This window comes from Podarcis filfolensis (genome assembly GCF_964270895.1).
Source record: "Podarcis filfolensis genome assembly, chromosome: 9".
NCBI lineage: Eukaryota > Metazoa > Chordata > Lepidosauria > Squamata > Lacertidae > Podarcis > Podarcis filfolensis.
This window is the reverse complement of record NC_139610.1, coordinates 62,154,390-62,170,036: the sequence shown is the minus strand read 5'-3', so window position 1 is coordinate 62,170,036 and position 15,647 is coordinate 62,154,390. Positions and strand designations below refer to the sequence as shown.

Genomic DNA, 15,647 nt, shown 5'->3' with positions numbered 1-15,647 from the left:
AAATATCTCATGGAATTATGTTGGGCAACGAATGTTGATTTATGTAAAGAGATACTGAAGGATTAACAGCAGGGCTATTTTTATTTCCTATGACAGAATGCGAAGTACCATGGTTATGAAAGGTCGGATGAAACAATTGAGGATTTTTGGGCTGTGTTTCATGCTCTTCCTGAAGAAAAGAAGAAGAATTTCCTCTGTAATAACGTATTTCTTTTAAAAAGTCAAAATGAATCATTTGTTTGATATTAGAATAGGAGAAAATGATGCCAATATATTTCACATCTGGCAAGTACTGCGCCAGATTTGGTTTCATATAGTACATGGGTCTAAAAAAAAGCCTGGGACACAATTTTTCACGGCCCATTAGTGGCTGTGGTGGCTTATTTGCCAGATGTAATAATGTATTTAGCGTTAACTCTGGAAGTGTGTACTCGATTCTGTCCAAACTAAGTCTCCTGATGTATATTTTGCACTAGAAGGCTTAGTTTGGTCAGAATCAAATACAGGCAACTCCTCATTTACGTGGAGGTTACATTGCAAGGCACAGCGTGTCCGTGAAATCACGTATACTGTATTTGAAACACCCTTGAAAAAGCCTGCAAATGCCCCATTCTGCCCTCATTCCACCCCTTTTTTTGTGTGACTTTTGGGATCACTTTCAGGTTTGGCGCGATGCATGTGTGTGCAGTCGCGCACATATTGAACATGCCTAAATGGGGGTGGTGGTTTGTCTGTATACACTTCGTTGTTGTTGTTTTTTTAAATCCAAATAATTTTTATTGTTTTTCATTTAAATACAATAACAATGTATAAATACAGTAACTTGTCCCCACCCTCTCATTATATATAAAGGTCTGGTGACTTCCATTTCAGTGTATCTGAAGAAGTGTGCATGCACACGAAAGCTCATACCAAGAACAAACTTAGTTGGTCTCTAAGGTGCCACTGGACAATTTTTTTAAAAAAAATTATATACAGTGGTACCTCGGGTTACAGACGCTTCAGGTTACATACGCTTCAGGTTACAGACTCCGCTAACCCAGAAATAGTACCTCGGGTTAAGAACTTTGCTTCAGGATGAGAACAGAAATCGCGCTCCAGCGGCGCAGCAGCAGCAGGAGGCCCCATTAGCTAAAGTGGTGCTTCAGGTTAAGAAGGGTTTCAGGTTAAGAATGGACCTCCAGAACGAATTAAGTTCTTAACCCAAGGTACCACTGTATTTCCACAGGGTTGGGTCGTCATCATCATTATTTGCTAAGATACGTTCTGGCTACGTGTTGTTTAATTTCTACCATCTCTTCCAGCGTTTCTCACAGGGACCAACTGCTTCCCAGCTCAAGGAATGGAACGATTCACAGTCACTATTGCGCATTTGAGAAAAGAAGATCCAGACCTGTGGTACCCTGAGGCCTCCACTTGCTACCGAGTCTTGCATCTTCCTAGATACAGCAGCAGGGATGTTCTCCAGAATATGCTCCTCATCGCTGTAGAGAACTATGAAAAATTTGGCCTCTCTTAAAAAGCCTGGATGTAATTTTGCTGTCCTCTGCACCCCACCTCGAAACTGCTGTCGTTCCCCACAATTTGCTTAAGCAGCTCTTTCCATCCAAGAGATAGAGGTCACTGAAACAGTCCAGCAGAGTGCAGGGTTTAGTTTTTATTAAGTTTATGAATCGCTTCCCACAGCCAATGGAAGTCTGTGTTGAAAATGTATTGGCACCAGGGAGAGCATTCCATAATTTTTGGGGGGTGGGGTGTCAGCACATAAAAGGCCTATTTCCTTGTTGTCACCCCCTGAACGTCTCTTGTAGGGAGCATCTAGACAAGGGCATCAAAAGTTGACGGGTCCAATATGGGGAGAGGTGGTCATAGAAGTATTGGGCTCTTCAGCCACAGAAGGGCTTGGAAGTCAGAACCCGCCCTTTGAATTGGGCTTGGAGACAAATTGGTAGGCATTGGAGATGAACCAGAACCCAAGTTACATTTCCACCTAGCTCACTGGGTGACCTTGAGCCAGTCACTCTGTTTGCCGCCTGACCTACCTCACAGGGTTGTTGTAAGGACAGAAGCTGAAGGGGGGGCCATGTTCACTACCCTGTGATCCTTGAAAAAGTTATAAATAAATTATATTTTCATACAAGTCGAAGACGCACTCAGAGTCTGCTTTTATCTGGAACGCAATGGAATGTATTGGCTTTGCTCTACCTCTGCTTCAGATCCTAGTTGCTGGCAGGAGGGAAGAGGGCATTTGGGCTCATCTTAGGCTTGCTGGTTTCCCTCAGGCATCTGGTTGGCCATGAGAGAGCAGGATGTTGGATTAGGTGGGCCATTGGTCTGGCTCAGCAGACTAGTCTTATGTGTGCTTGGTGAAGACTGGAATACAGTGGTACCTCGGGTTACATACGCTTCAGGTTACAGACTCCACTAACCCAGAAATAGTGCTTCAGGTTAAGAACTTTGCTTCAGGATAAGAACAGAAATCGTGCTCCGGCGGCGCGGCGGCAGCCGGAGGCCCCATTAGCTAAAGTGGTGCTTCGGGTTAAGAACAGTTTCAGCTTAAGAACGGACCTCCAGAACGAATTAAATACTTAACCTGAGGTACCACTGTATAGTGGTACCTTGGTTTACAACCGCTTTGGAATACAACTGTTTTGGATTACAACCACGTCAAACAACCCATTTTTTTATTATTACAACCCATTTTTTTGGGGAGGCCCCACTGGCGAAAGCACGCCTTGGGTTACAACCTGTTTTGGTTTACAACCGGACCTCTGGAACGGAGTATGGTTGTAAACCAAGGTACCACTGTATTGTGTCCAGTTCTGGACACTACTATCATCTCTAGCTAGCAGGACCAGTGGTCAAGGATGATTGGTAATTACAGTCTAAAAACAGCTTGGAGACCCATGGCTGGGAAACCCTGATGTAGAGGACTGAGAATTAAATTCCAGATGTACCGTGAGGGCAACAGGTTAGCTACCCTGGGTGTAGACAGGCACTGCCCCTGTTGCTGAGTCAAAGGCAGAGATCTATGAGGTCACTAAATCGGCAACAGCTGCTACAAGCCTTTGTGAACTCATTGGCTTAGCCTTCCTTTGCCTGCAAGCGGCAGAATGAAACACTGGCCTCTGTGAGGCTGGTGGCTTGGCTGGAATTCGAGGGAAACACCTGATTGAGAAATCACCATGTCATCTTGAGCATGGCCATCATGCATCATCTTGTGTTCAGGTATGGGGCAGCACAGGTTTTAAGAAAACAGAAGGGCAAGGGCATTTAATAGGTGATTTCTACGTCACCTGGTATTTCTCCAGCAAACAAACTGATATGTTGGGAAAAAGGCATACCGCACAGCTTGGGAACCTGTGACACTCCAGATGTTTAATTTTTATTTTATTTATTTATTCAATGTAAACGCCACCATTTATCAAAAGTTTGCCAGGCGCTGTACAACATTAAGAACACATTTTATGGAGCATAATAAAAATACCAGTAATAAACAGAATAATAAAATAGTCATAATAATAGGGCTCCTCCACCCAGCTTTAACAGCCATATATTATTTACTGGCCAAAGGCCTGGGGTAAAGAGGGATGTTTTCACCTGCCGCCTAAAGAGATGTAATTATGGCATCAGGCATGCCTCTGGGGAGAGCATTCTGCAGACGGGGAGCCGCCAAAGAAATTGCCTTTGATGTGATGGACTCAGCACCCATCAGTCCCAGCCAGGATGGCCAATTGTCAGGGAAAACTAGATTTGTAGTCCAACAACATCTGGAAAACCACAGATTTTGCATCCTTGGTGAACAGCACAATGAAGGAATAACTTGGTGTGTGTCTACAAAGGATACATTTAGGGGTAGCAGAAGAAGTGGTCTCCACCCTCTGTTCGAAATCTTAGGTGGTTATATATGACCTGTACCTGAGACTAATGTACTGTTTCTACATACCATGTAGGTATCTTTTGTCAACAACTCTGCAGTCCTATATTTAGGAACAAGCCCCACTGAACCTGGTGGGTTTTCCTTCCAAGTATCTATACCTAGTATTGGGCTGCAGGGATGCAGCTTTATAGAGACTCTGTACAATTATAGCCCTATTTCCCTGGGAGCAAGCCCCAATGAAATCAACAGGACTTCTGAGTAGACATGGTTAGGATTGCACAGTTATATAGGAAGGAGCACCACCGAACTCAGTGGGAGACACTTTGTTCAGCTTCTCTTCCATTCCATCGCCCTCCGGAAAACCTTCCCAAGGGTCCTCTACTCCAACCCCTTGAAATGCAGGAATCACGGCTAAATAATCCCTGAGAGATGGCTATCTAAGCTCTTGTTTGAAACCCACCACTGAAGGAGAGCCCACCACCTTCTGAGGGAGTCTGCTCCACTGTCAAACAGCTCTTACTTTAAGAAAGTTCTTCCTGGTGCTTCGTCAAAATCTCTTTTCTTGTCACTTGAAGCCATTGCCTCGAGTCCTACCCTCCAGAGCAGGAGAAAACAAGCTTGCTCCATCCTCCATGTGACAGCCCTTCAGATGACTATCATATCACCTCTACGACTTTTCTTGGTCATCTGAAGGTCTGGGTCACCCCCCTTGGCAAATTAGCTGCTTCTGATGCATGTTTTGAAATACTGTTGGTTTAGTCCTAGCGTGCGTTCATTTTACAGTACAGTGGTACCTCAGGTAACATACGCTTCAGGTTACATACGCTTCAGGTTACAGACTCCGCTAACCCAGAAATAGTGCTTCAGGTTAAGAACTTTGCTTCAGGATGAGAACAGAAATCATGCTCCGACGGTGCGGCGGCAGCAGGAGGCCCCATTAGCTAAAGTGGTGCTTCAGGTTTAGAACTGTTTCAGGTTAAGAACGGACCTCCGGAACGAATTAAGTACTTAACCTGAGGTACCACTGTATGTACTTTATTTTTTTTGGGGGGGGGGTTGGCTTGTTTTCTGCATCTTATCATCAGACATGGTTTCAAGTACTGCCAGACTATAGCTGTCGGCAACTAGGATGAAACTGATGTTGCTCCCCGAATGTTAAAATGGGAATCTCTGATGTGTTCTGATGGAATGTTTATCTTTCATGACAACCTGTCCACATTATGTCGGGACGTTACGAGCATTTTCCTTTCCTCAGTGTGCTTTGTCTGGTTCAAAATGGAAAGGAAGTTATCCCGCGCATGCTTATGAGCACTCAAGCAGTGCCGATCTGGCTTGAAGATCAATAAAAGAAAGTGGGGAAAATGAGAAAAAAAGCTGCATAAAAGTCAGCAGTAATTTCAAGCTAATTCTTGCTCAGATACCAAAGGCTCCTCTATAGACAACCTGTTTATTGAGCATGCATTTGGATTTGTTTTGCATAAAGCAACACTTTTCTTGTCCCTTTCAGCCCAGGTGCCACAGTCTCATACCGAATATCACTTCAGCTTCCACAGAGCTGACTTCTCCATTATTTTAACCCATCGTGGCTGCTCTGATGTCAGCTGTATTCAGTGGCCGAGAGCCAGTTGTGCTGTGACACAACTGGCCACATTTTTGCTTTTTGTTAATGCGAGCTTGCCCACTCCACAGTTCCATTAAAAGCTGATTGACAGTGCAATCCTATCATATGCGTAGCAACTCAGAAGTTCAATGGGGCTTATTCCCTTTTCTCACTCAAATTCTGTTCCGTATTGGTAAACTCTGCCAGGGCATATACCTGTAAAACAGGTGTTTTGTTTTATTTTCAATAGTTTGGGGGGATTGACACATGGATGTAGCCAGGATTATTATTTGGGGGGGGGGAAGGCTTTTGTTGAGGGGACAGAACCTCAGTTAGTTCTTCTGATTGATTTTTATTTATTTTGCAGGGAGCAGCTGCCCCCTCCCTCCCCGCTACCTCCATGGATTAACACAGTCTTGATCCTTATCAGCATACAAGGAGACTTGCAAAGGTCTAATGAGCCATAGGGCAGGGGTCAGCAAACTTTTTCAGCAGGGGGCCGGTCCACTGTCCCTCAGACCTTGTGGGGGGCTGGACTATACAGTGGTACCTCTGGATGCGAACGGGATCCATTCCAGAGCCCCGTTCGCATCCTGAAGCGAACGCAACCCACGTCTGCGCATCTGTGGGTCGCGATTTGCCACATTCGCGCATGCGCGTGACGTCATTTTGAGTGTCTGCACATGTGCGAGCGGCAAAACCCAGAAGTAACACGTTCCATTACTTCCGGGTCGCTGCGGAGCGCAACCCAAAAATGCTCAACCTGAAGCTACTTTAACCCGAGGTATGACTGTATTTTGAAAAAAATAAAAATGAACGAATTCCTATGCCCCACAAATAACCCAGAGATGCATTTTAAATAAAAGCACACATTCTACTCATGTAAAAACACAAGGCAGGCCCCACAAATAACCCAGAGATGAATTTTAAATAAAAGGACACATTCTACTCGTGTTAAAACACGCGGATTCCTGGACCGTCCATGGGCCAGATTTAGAAGGTGATTGGGCTGGATCCGGCCCCCCGGCCTTAGTTTGCCTACCCATGCTGTAGGGAATATCATCCCCTTGTATCTTTCTCATGAACCAGCAGGGTCCAGGCCCTGCCTGAACCAAGAGCCTCTCCCAGCTCTACCTGCCAGGGATTGAACTGGGAACTGCCTGCATTCAAAGCAGATGTGCTGCTGTTGAGCCATGCCCCTGACAACTTAGCAAAACCAGGATGCTTGTCGGTGTGTGTTCGTGTTCAGACACATCCTCCCCCCTCCAAATGAATGAATGAATGAGCTACTTCTGCCCACCTTCTGCCAACAGTGTACATGTGAAAGGGCTCTCCATACATGCACCAGCAGGCATATACATCTCCTTCATGAAAGTTGTTCAATGGGACTTGCACTCAGGACCCTGCGCAACGGGGCATCCTGAGTGGCCGAGCTTTCCCCATATGAATAAGAGATCCAGGTGCACAGAGTAGTAGAGACCTTTCACACGCTAGGCAAACATACTGATGGCAAGGGTGCATGACTGCCGAGACGGTCTTGCAATCCCTTAAATCTTCCGTTACAGTGGTACCTCGGGTTAAGAACTTAATTTGTTCTGGAGGTCCGTTCTTAACCTGAAACTGTTCTTAACCTGAAGCACCACTTTAGCTAATGGGGCCTCCCACTGTGCCGCCGGAGCACAATTTCTGTTCTCATCCTGAAGCAAAGTTCTTAACCCGAGGTACTATTTCTGGGTTAGCGGAGTCTGTAACCTGAAGCATATGTAAGCTGAGGTACCACTGTACTTCTGTTGCAAACAGTCACAACGCTCCGTTTGCCTGCATCTAGCTTTAAGCGAATTGCCTTTCGCATCCCCTGCCACACACACACACACACACGCAAGTGCCAACTGAGGAAAACACTTCCTACATCTGGCAGAGTGGACTCTATCGTCCTCCAAAAGCTTATGCCATAATAAACCTGCTGGTCTGCAAGGAGCCAGGAGGCTCTTTGAAGTTTTTGCTATCAGAGCTTAAATGATTATAGGTCTATTTACAGGTTAAGATCGCTTCCTTCTCCTAGTCTGTTGCAATGCAACTGGCCTATAGGAGATAAAGCTGATGGGTGGGTGGGGGTGGGGGGAGAGACTTTATAGGCCATTAAAACCTTCCCTCGATAATCCCTGTTCCTGTAAGAACTGCCTCTTTGCAAGCAAATTGAAAAGCCTGCGACTCTTTTCTTCTTAAATGGTTTTGGAACGGCTTAATCTCTGCCTTCGCTAATACATTCTGCGCAGTGCAAAACAAGTGAACGGTAAATATTACACTATAGGAGAATCAATGCATAGGAAAGCTTCTGTGCGTTTCAGGTGCAAACTACTCTACAGCTGTTGCTATTTACCAGAGACAAGCCCTCTTTTCTGGATCCCGTCCCAGAAAAATCACTGGCCCCATTTTTGCATTTTTGCTCGGGTGAGCTACTTCCAGAGAGGCATTCAAGTCCCACCTTTTTGGAACGGTTAGCCAGGCAGGGGGGCACAGTCTTTGTATCGTACTGTACAGCACTTTCAGCACCTCCTTCAGTTCCCTGACTTGGAAACAGGAAGAACTCTGGAGCAATGGGATTTGCTGAGCAAGTGAAGAGTTACCAAATCATCACAAGTTAAGTAGCACGGAATCAAAATGGCTAGGCACGCAAACGCCACAGCGCCTGTGGCTTAGCAAAAGTACACTCCACGGTTCAATTAAAAGTTGATTTAACAGTGTAATCCCGCGCATATCTACTCAGATGTTCAATGGGGCTTAGTTCCAGGAACATGTGGGTACAGGATTGCTGTCTTTAAGATCAATAAAAGCGAGAAATAAGAAAATTTCACGAAAGAACACAGTAATTTCTAGATAATCCTGGCTCAGAAAAGCTCCTCCAGGTTAATAGACTATGCATCCTGATTTGTTTGCACAAAAAGGTGTTTTTCTAATCCTTTACAGCCCAGTCTCACAACCGCTATCACAGGGGCCAGCAAACTTTTTCAGCAGGGGGCCGGTCCACTGTCCCTCAGACCTTGTGGGGGGCCGGACTATAGTTTGGAAAATAAAAATAAAAATGAACAAATTCCTATGCCCCACAAATAACCCAGAGATGCATTTTAAATAAAAGCACACATTCTACTCATGTAAAAACACACTGATTCCCGGACCGTCCACGGGCCAGATTTTGAAGGCGATTGGGCTGGATCCGGCCCCCAAGCCTTAGTTTGCCTAGCCATGCGCTATCATTTCAGCTTGGAGATGGGTGTTTCTAAGCCCTACCTGGAGATGCCAATGATATTTCTGCATGCAAAGCTCTGACCTTTCCCTAAGAAATGGACTTTGTACCATACATTTAAAGTACATTTAAAAATAAGTGCAGCCATGTATTCATGCCCTTCCTTGAGCCAGTGAGTCATGCCTGGTATTCCCCTCCAATTAACTCAAGAGCGCTTGCCTCCAGCTCTTCCCCTGCGCCTGAAGGGCTCTCTTCTGATTCATTTGTTTGTTGTCAAGCTGAACCCCTGGGCTCAAAACGACATTCACATCTGCCACATCATTGTACATCAGAACAATAAGTGCATTTTGCAATCATTTTGTGTTGTGCAGCCCAAACCTGTAACTTTTGTCCTCAGAATTAAATTCTACTGCGTTAAGCATATGCACAGGATTACAGCTTTCTAGCAGGCATCTATGCATGTTTACTCAAAAGTATGCCCCACTTTGTTCAATGGGGCTTTACTTCCTAGTAAGCATACTAAGGATGTCAGCCTAAACACCCCAGGTCTTTATATTTTCCTTCAAATGCAAAGCTAAAATTTTCATCCATGCTTCTGTACAGAATACCCAGCAACCGAAGGGCCCTGCAAGAAATCATTAGCAGAGGAATCCTATACATGTCTACTCAGAAGTAACTACCAGAGAAGTGGGCATAGGTTTGCTACCCAAGTATCCAGTGCAGCATTTCTGAGTGTTGCTAATGCAATATAAAAATGCAAGAGCCATTTAAGAACAGACTGTTCCTTCTAATCAATGCATCTCTCTTATTCAGTTAACAAGCACAGTGAATTCAAAATATAGGTGGTTGGTTTATTAAAGCATCCCTTGCCAAAATATTTAGCTGGAATGTGGCCTGGGGGTAGATTTAACGTTACTGGGATTTCAAACTCACCTGGAAATTAATTCTCATCAGAAGTTAGTCTTTGTGGCACTGCTTATACAGTATAGCAAAGTAACTTGCAGGAACATAAAGGTGTTCATTGTCTACTTCAATTTATCAACCTCCTTGGAGCTTATATGCAATTAGGCTCCCTGCTGCCTGTCTCTGTTAGGGGTTTTGTTAGAGGGCTGGGCCGTGGATGACCTGCCCTCATTCCAAAAATGATTTTTAACTTTGCTTCCAGGGCTGGTACACATACTGTGCTGGCCACTCACTTATCCTCTTAATTTGCTCTGGGACCAACATATGCAGCTAGACATATGCAGTGTCGTGCTGAGCATAGCTGCCAATGTTTCCCTTTTTAAAAGGGAAATTCCCTTACTCTGAATAAGATTCCTCGCAAGAAAAGGGAAAAGTTGACAGCTATGGTGATGAGTGTGTTGGACTAGGACCTGGGATAACAACGTTCAAATCCCCACTCAGCCCAGAAGTTCACTTGAGCCAATCACAGACTCTCAGCTTAACCTACCCCACAGGGTTATTGTTAGGATAAAATTGGGGAGGGTGGGGAGAGCCACATTGAGCTTCTGGGAGGAAAAATGTGCTATAAATGTAAAAATCATTAACAAAATTAGCATATGCAAATTGGTGCCACAGGCCCCTGAGTCTTTTGAGTGCTTAGCAGTGCCTCTGTACACTAAATAGTTATGACTGGTCTCTGAGAGAATTGCCCTCTGACCTGTCAAATATTTCCATCTAAATATAAAATTTGCACACTTTTAAGTAACCTCCTGCTGCCTAGTTTAGCTTGGTGCCAGTGTGGTGTGGTTAAGAGTGTTGGACTAGGACCTGGGTTCGAATTCCCTACTTGGCCATGAAGCTCACTGAGTGACCCTGGGCTGGCCTCTCAGCCTAGCCTATCGTACAGGGGTGTTGTGGGGAATTAAATGAGGGGGAGAACAAACAAAAAAAGTGGGATATAAATGCAAACAAATATCTCAGTTGGTTAGAACATGGTGCTGATAACACCAAGGTTGCAGGTTCGATCCCCATAGGATACAGCTGCATATTTCTGCATTGCAGGGAGTTGGACTGGATGATCGTCAGGGTCCCTTCCAACTCTACAATTCTATGGTTCTGTGAAATAAATACACAGTGTAGCTGCACCAGCACAATATGGACTTCACATTTTCCTCCAGCGCCTCTAGGGTTAACTGTCAGGCCGCCTCTCTCCCCCCCCCCCCTCAAACTAGAACTTTGGGCCCAACCTACCCCTCCTTCCCCATGTCAGCCTCTGGTGGAAGCAGCGATTGGTTCAGCCCGGGAGCCTCCGCGGCTTCCCATTGGGTGCGGCTCAAGACGTCAATCACGTAAAGGCGGGGCTGGCGCTTGGCTCTCTCTGCGGGAGGAAGGAAGCAAAACTTCGTTGTTATTGTAGCGCGCAGCAGGAAGCAGAGCGCAGAGGTGCCTCCTCCGTCTCCGCACCTGGGACTCCCGGGGCGCAGCAGCAGCCAAGAGCCGGTGAGCGTTCTAAAGGCGTTGCTTTGCGTTCCGCGGGCGCTGCGGCTCGTGCGATCCTGTTGTGCTGTCGCCTCCTTTTATTTTTGTTGCAGGCTTTTTTATAGAAGGGGGAAGGGGGGTAGCTCCCTTTCGCTCGGCTTGGATAGCGGAGGCTTTGCAAGCTTCCCGATCTCTCTGCGTCGTGCAATTCAGGCTCTCCCATTAGATCAATGGGATCTTTTGCCTCCCGGGTATAAACGGGGGTGATAGGATTGCAGTTGGGGGGCGACGAATAGAGAGATCCACAGCAGCCTCCTAGCAAACCCAACTCCTTTCCGATTCCTGTTGATAATGGCCTCGCTGCCTTCATTCTCTTTTTCTCCAGACGGGGCGGGTAGAACGAATAATAATTTCATTTAGCACGCCACAGCCCTGGAGTGACAGAGCCTGACTTTGAGCCCAAGATCCAATACGCACACTTAACCTGAAGGGGTCAGTCGTATTAAGAAGAGTCCACCCCACCCCGCTACTGGATCAGGCCAAAGGCCCAACTCGTCCAACATCCGTCCAGGTAGCACTAAGACGCCCATAAAGCAAGGCACGGGCGCAGCCTGTGGGTCTTGCTGCCGAGTTAGGCGTGATTGGGTTGTTTGGAAGACTGGAAGATGAGGATACCCCCCCCCCACTGTATTGTCACACGAGACCCCCAACAATCTCTTTCTGCGCTTGATCCTCCCATGCAATGGGGCGAAGAAAGATTGCTGGCTGCGTATTGTGCATCTGTGCAATATTATTTCTTCCCCCTTTCCAGCAAGACATTTTATTCTACGCGGCCACTGGCACCGATGGATGGGAGGCAGGTACTAGATCTAGTAACAACAGTAGCCGGGGGAAACCCGGAAAATCCTGCGCAAGCCATAGACTGTCTCCTTGCATCTCGGCTGCTGCTGCGCAGGAGAACATCCCGCTGGGTTATGCCCGCAGGTTGGCTGTAGAAAGAGCTTTTGGGAAAGCAGTTATTACCCTCGGACTTTTTTTATTTTAAAAAAATGGCTTAAATTATTTGCTGGCCTTTAAATAATTTTATTTAGGTTGCTAAAGATTCCCTCTGCCTGTGACGTGTTGTGTGTGTGTGTATCGAGGGTGGGTGGGAATGACAGTCAAACCGCTATTTCAGTAACGCTTGCACCGCGATGCAAGTCATTGCAAACACCGGGCGTATGTGCAGTTGCGTGCACTGGAAAGCAGAAATCCTAGAAACCCGGGCAGCAGGAATCGGGGCTTTCCACGTCACCCAGGGGCAGATATTTGGACCGGGTGGCGGCTAGTTTCCGGGACTTTGCGCGCGCGGCGAGTGGAGGGGATGACGGTGATAACAATCCCCATCCCCCGTCGTGGACCCGCGCCTGTTTCCCGGTTACCCTCCGCGCCGTAGGACCGAGGAGGTCTGCTCGCTTGTTCCCTCCCACCAGCCGCTTTCCAGTAGCTCCGGATTCCGGTGCCTCTTCGGAGCATGCAAAAGAGAATACAGCAAAGCACTTTTGCAAATCATCTCCCCCAGGCTCAAAACCTTTAAAAAAAGAGGAGGCATTTCCGGGGGGGTGGGAGATGTTCAGACATGGTGGGCGCGGCGTATTTTTGTCGGGGTTGCATGGGGAAGAAGCGACGATGGCGATTGCTTTAAACTCCATCCTGAACGTCTCGAATCCAAAGGAGGAGAAAGAAGGGTGGCGTCGCTTTTATCTGTTTGCTTTTCGTGATGGGTACTTTGAGGGATCCTGCAGCCGGCGGAGAGGCACCCGGCGACCGGCTGGCTGAAACGTAAGCAGGAAGAGACACGTGCCCGCGTGCGCACGTGCCCCTTCCCTGGGCTTGCAAAGCTAGCTGGGGTGTGTGTGTGTGGCTGGCTGCGCGTGCCCGCTCGTGTTGGCTGTACGTGCTTCTGCTGGCGTCTCCATGCATAGACAGGCATTCTCTGACCCCTCTTCATCCCCCCCCCTCCCATGCCTCATTCTTTAGCAGAGGCTAGTTTATGGGATGCATTTGAGCAGGCTATCAGCAGAAGAGAGGAGCTCTCCAAATCTTCAAGAGTTTGGCAAATCTCAACATGTTCGTGGCATTGCTGTTTGCATATAGATGCCCTGTCAGCTTCAGCTGGCAGATGCACACAGAGGTTTATTAGAAATAGCTGAGAGACAGGGATAGGAGTTGCTCATTTATTGAGCATTCATCCCAGGGAGATTTATAGATTGCCTGCTTAGTTTAGTAATAAGGGGCAATATTTATTTATTGGTTGAGATTGTTTTTCAATAAATACATAGAACTGGGGGAGAACATTTCAGAGTTCCTGAGTTATTGAATATTTGGGGGCGAGGTGGGGTTATTGGTTGGTTGGTTTGTTTTTGTTCCTGTTTTTATTGTGTATTTTGTGGTTTTACATTGTATTTTTATGTTGTGAACCACTCTGAGATTTGCAGTTGAAGGGTGGTATACAAATTTATAATAATACGTCTCCAAGGCTGCAAAAGGATAAATAAATATTTCACTTGCACCTGGTGATGTATTTATTTTTTTACATCCCTGCAATTACCAAGCATTGGTTCATCAAGATGGTTCTCCTTAAAGTGTTAGGTATGGCAGCTAGTTTTGCCTGAGCACAGGCTGACCTTTTAAGGAAATCACTTGCTTCCAAGTAATCCACACTGTTTTCCCTCTGGGGCTAAGCAGCATCACACTCATGGCCTGATTTGGCCTAGGGGTTGCCAGTTGCCGACTTTGCTGCTAGTGTTTGGATATTGAATTAATACTGCAAGGAAATGACTCATATCTTAAGGACATCTCAGTATTTGCTTTGCTTTTTAAAGAAATAACTTACCAAGAGCCTACGGTTGTGCTGCCCATAGAACAGAGGCTCAGGGATGTTGCTGTTGGCACAAGAGGAACCTCAATACAGTGAGCTAGAGTCCTGAAACAAAAGTGAATGCTTCTTCTGTTTCAGCATCTGCGTAGGAAAGGAGCCGTTACATGATGTAGGGCAGCCTCCTTCAACCTATTGCGCTCCTGATGTTTGGGACTACAACTCCCATCAGCCCCAGTCCAAAGCATAGGAAGGCCACCAGGTTGCTGAAGGCTAATGTAGGAGGAGTATAGTGTAGATTGGGTGCAAAACTATGGTTTAGCTCTACAGAAATCATCTATGGGCCTGTGTAAAGGTAAAGGGACCCCTGACCATTGGGTCCAGTCGTGACCAACTCTGGGGTTGTGGTGCTCACCTTGATTTACTGGCCAAGGGAGCCGGCGTACAGCTTCCGGGTCATGTGGCCAGCATGACTAAGTCGCTTCTGGCGAACCAGAGCAGCTCATGGAAACACCGTTTACCTTCCCGCCTATTTATCTACTTGCACTTTGACGTGCTTTCGAACTGCTAGGTTGGCAGGAGCAGGGACCAAGCAACAGGAGCTCACCCTGTCGCAGGGATTCGAACCGTCGACCTTCTGATCGGCAAGTCCTAGGCTGTGTGGTTTAACCCACAGCACCACCTGCGTCCCTATGTACCCGCCTGTGTACTCCCTCCTTTATTGTGGTTGCAAGGAAGAAATCAGAAGAACCTGCCTACGTTTGCAACTAACCACAGTTTGTTTGGTCCCAATGGGATAAACTGTGGTTGATCTTAGCTAACAAACATACACATCGTGGCTCCTGATTTTGGCTTTTTGGAATCAGTGGTAGTTAAAGCAATCCATAGTTTCCTAGTCTGGACAAAACAACAAACTGGCTATTTGAAAATGGAGGCAGGTGCTCCTGGTCTCCACAATGCAGAAGTGGAATGGGGTTCTCATGAGCCTGAACCTTGTTCACTTAGTATGGCAAACCGTACTCTTTCCAGATCAGCTCAAAGTGTCCAGCCCTACTTACCTTGCCCTATGCAGGCTGTCGCTGCCCATGTCACAGCCTCTACTTATACCACAGCAGCTGTCGTTGCAGATTTTGATAGCTTGCCCAGCCTTCCTCTTCTTCCCGTTAAATAACTATTATCAGTGGCCATTACTTCCCCATCAGCATATAAATTGCTAGACAGCATTCTGCATGGGAGCCATCCTTGAATGCATAAGACTGGAATCTGGATGCTGACAGTGTCTCCCACCCCACCTGTTCCAGGTTCCTTGGCTATACCATGGCGGACAGCTTCCCATGGAATAGCCCAGTTGGTCTGGGGTGATGTGCAGTGGTTATGAGGAGCATCTGCCTTAAGTTCAGATGCTGACCTGCAGTGGAACATGAACACCGACGAGGACATGAAGTGCTTTCCATGTAGAGCGAGAGTTGTGGAAGGAACAAGCCGTCAATTTACATAACGAAGGCACTGTCAACAGAAACAAATTTGTTCTGGCATTAATGTCCCAGTGAACAAGAGCGTTGAAGTTTTATTTGCTGCTGTGGCTGCTCTGCCAGCTGGCAAGCTGCATTCAGAGAACGCTCGCCACTGAACATGGTGGTATTTG

At 46.6% G+C, this 15,647-nt stretch overlaps 2 protein-coding genes across 8 annotated transcripts in view; both read left to right on the top strand.

Annotated features, from left to right (window-relative positions):
• The window catches only part of LOC310742155 (E3 ISG15--protein ligase HERC5-like), a 35,478-nt gene extending 33,332 nt beyond the window's left edge, over window positions 1-2,146 (top strand). For all 3 annotated transcript variants that reach the window (XM_083571120.1, XM_083571121.1, XM_083571119.1), the window contains exons 22-23: window positions 97-196; window positions 1,305-2,146. In XM_083571120.1, the coding sequence (XP_083427246.1) occupies window positions 97-196; window positions 1,305-1,519 (315 nt within the window). In that variant the 3' untranslated portion in view covers window positions 1,520-2,146. The remainder of the gene's footprint in view (window positions 1-96; window positions 197-1,304) is intronic.
• Window positions 2,147-3,070: 924 nt separating this feature from the next.
• The window catches only part of LOC310742147 (putative E3 ubiquitin-protein ligase HERC3), a 51,352-nt gene continuing 38,775 nt past the window's right edge, over window positions 3,071-15,647 (top strand). For 2 of the 5 annotated variants that reach the window (XM_083571097.1, XM_083571095.1), the window contains exon 1: window positions 3,071-3,228. The gene's annotated coding sequence lies outside the window, so the exon portion shown is untranslated. Of the gene's footprint in view, window positions 3,229-11,019; window positions 11,167-15,647 lie in introns of those variants that run through there. The other 3 variants (XM_083571098.1, XM_083571096.1, XR_014538418.1) reach the window with 3 other exon arrangements.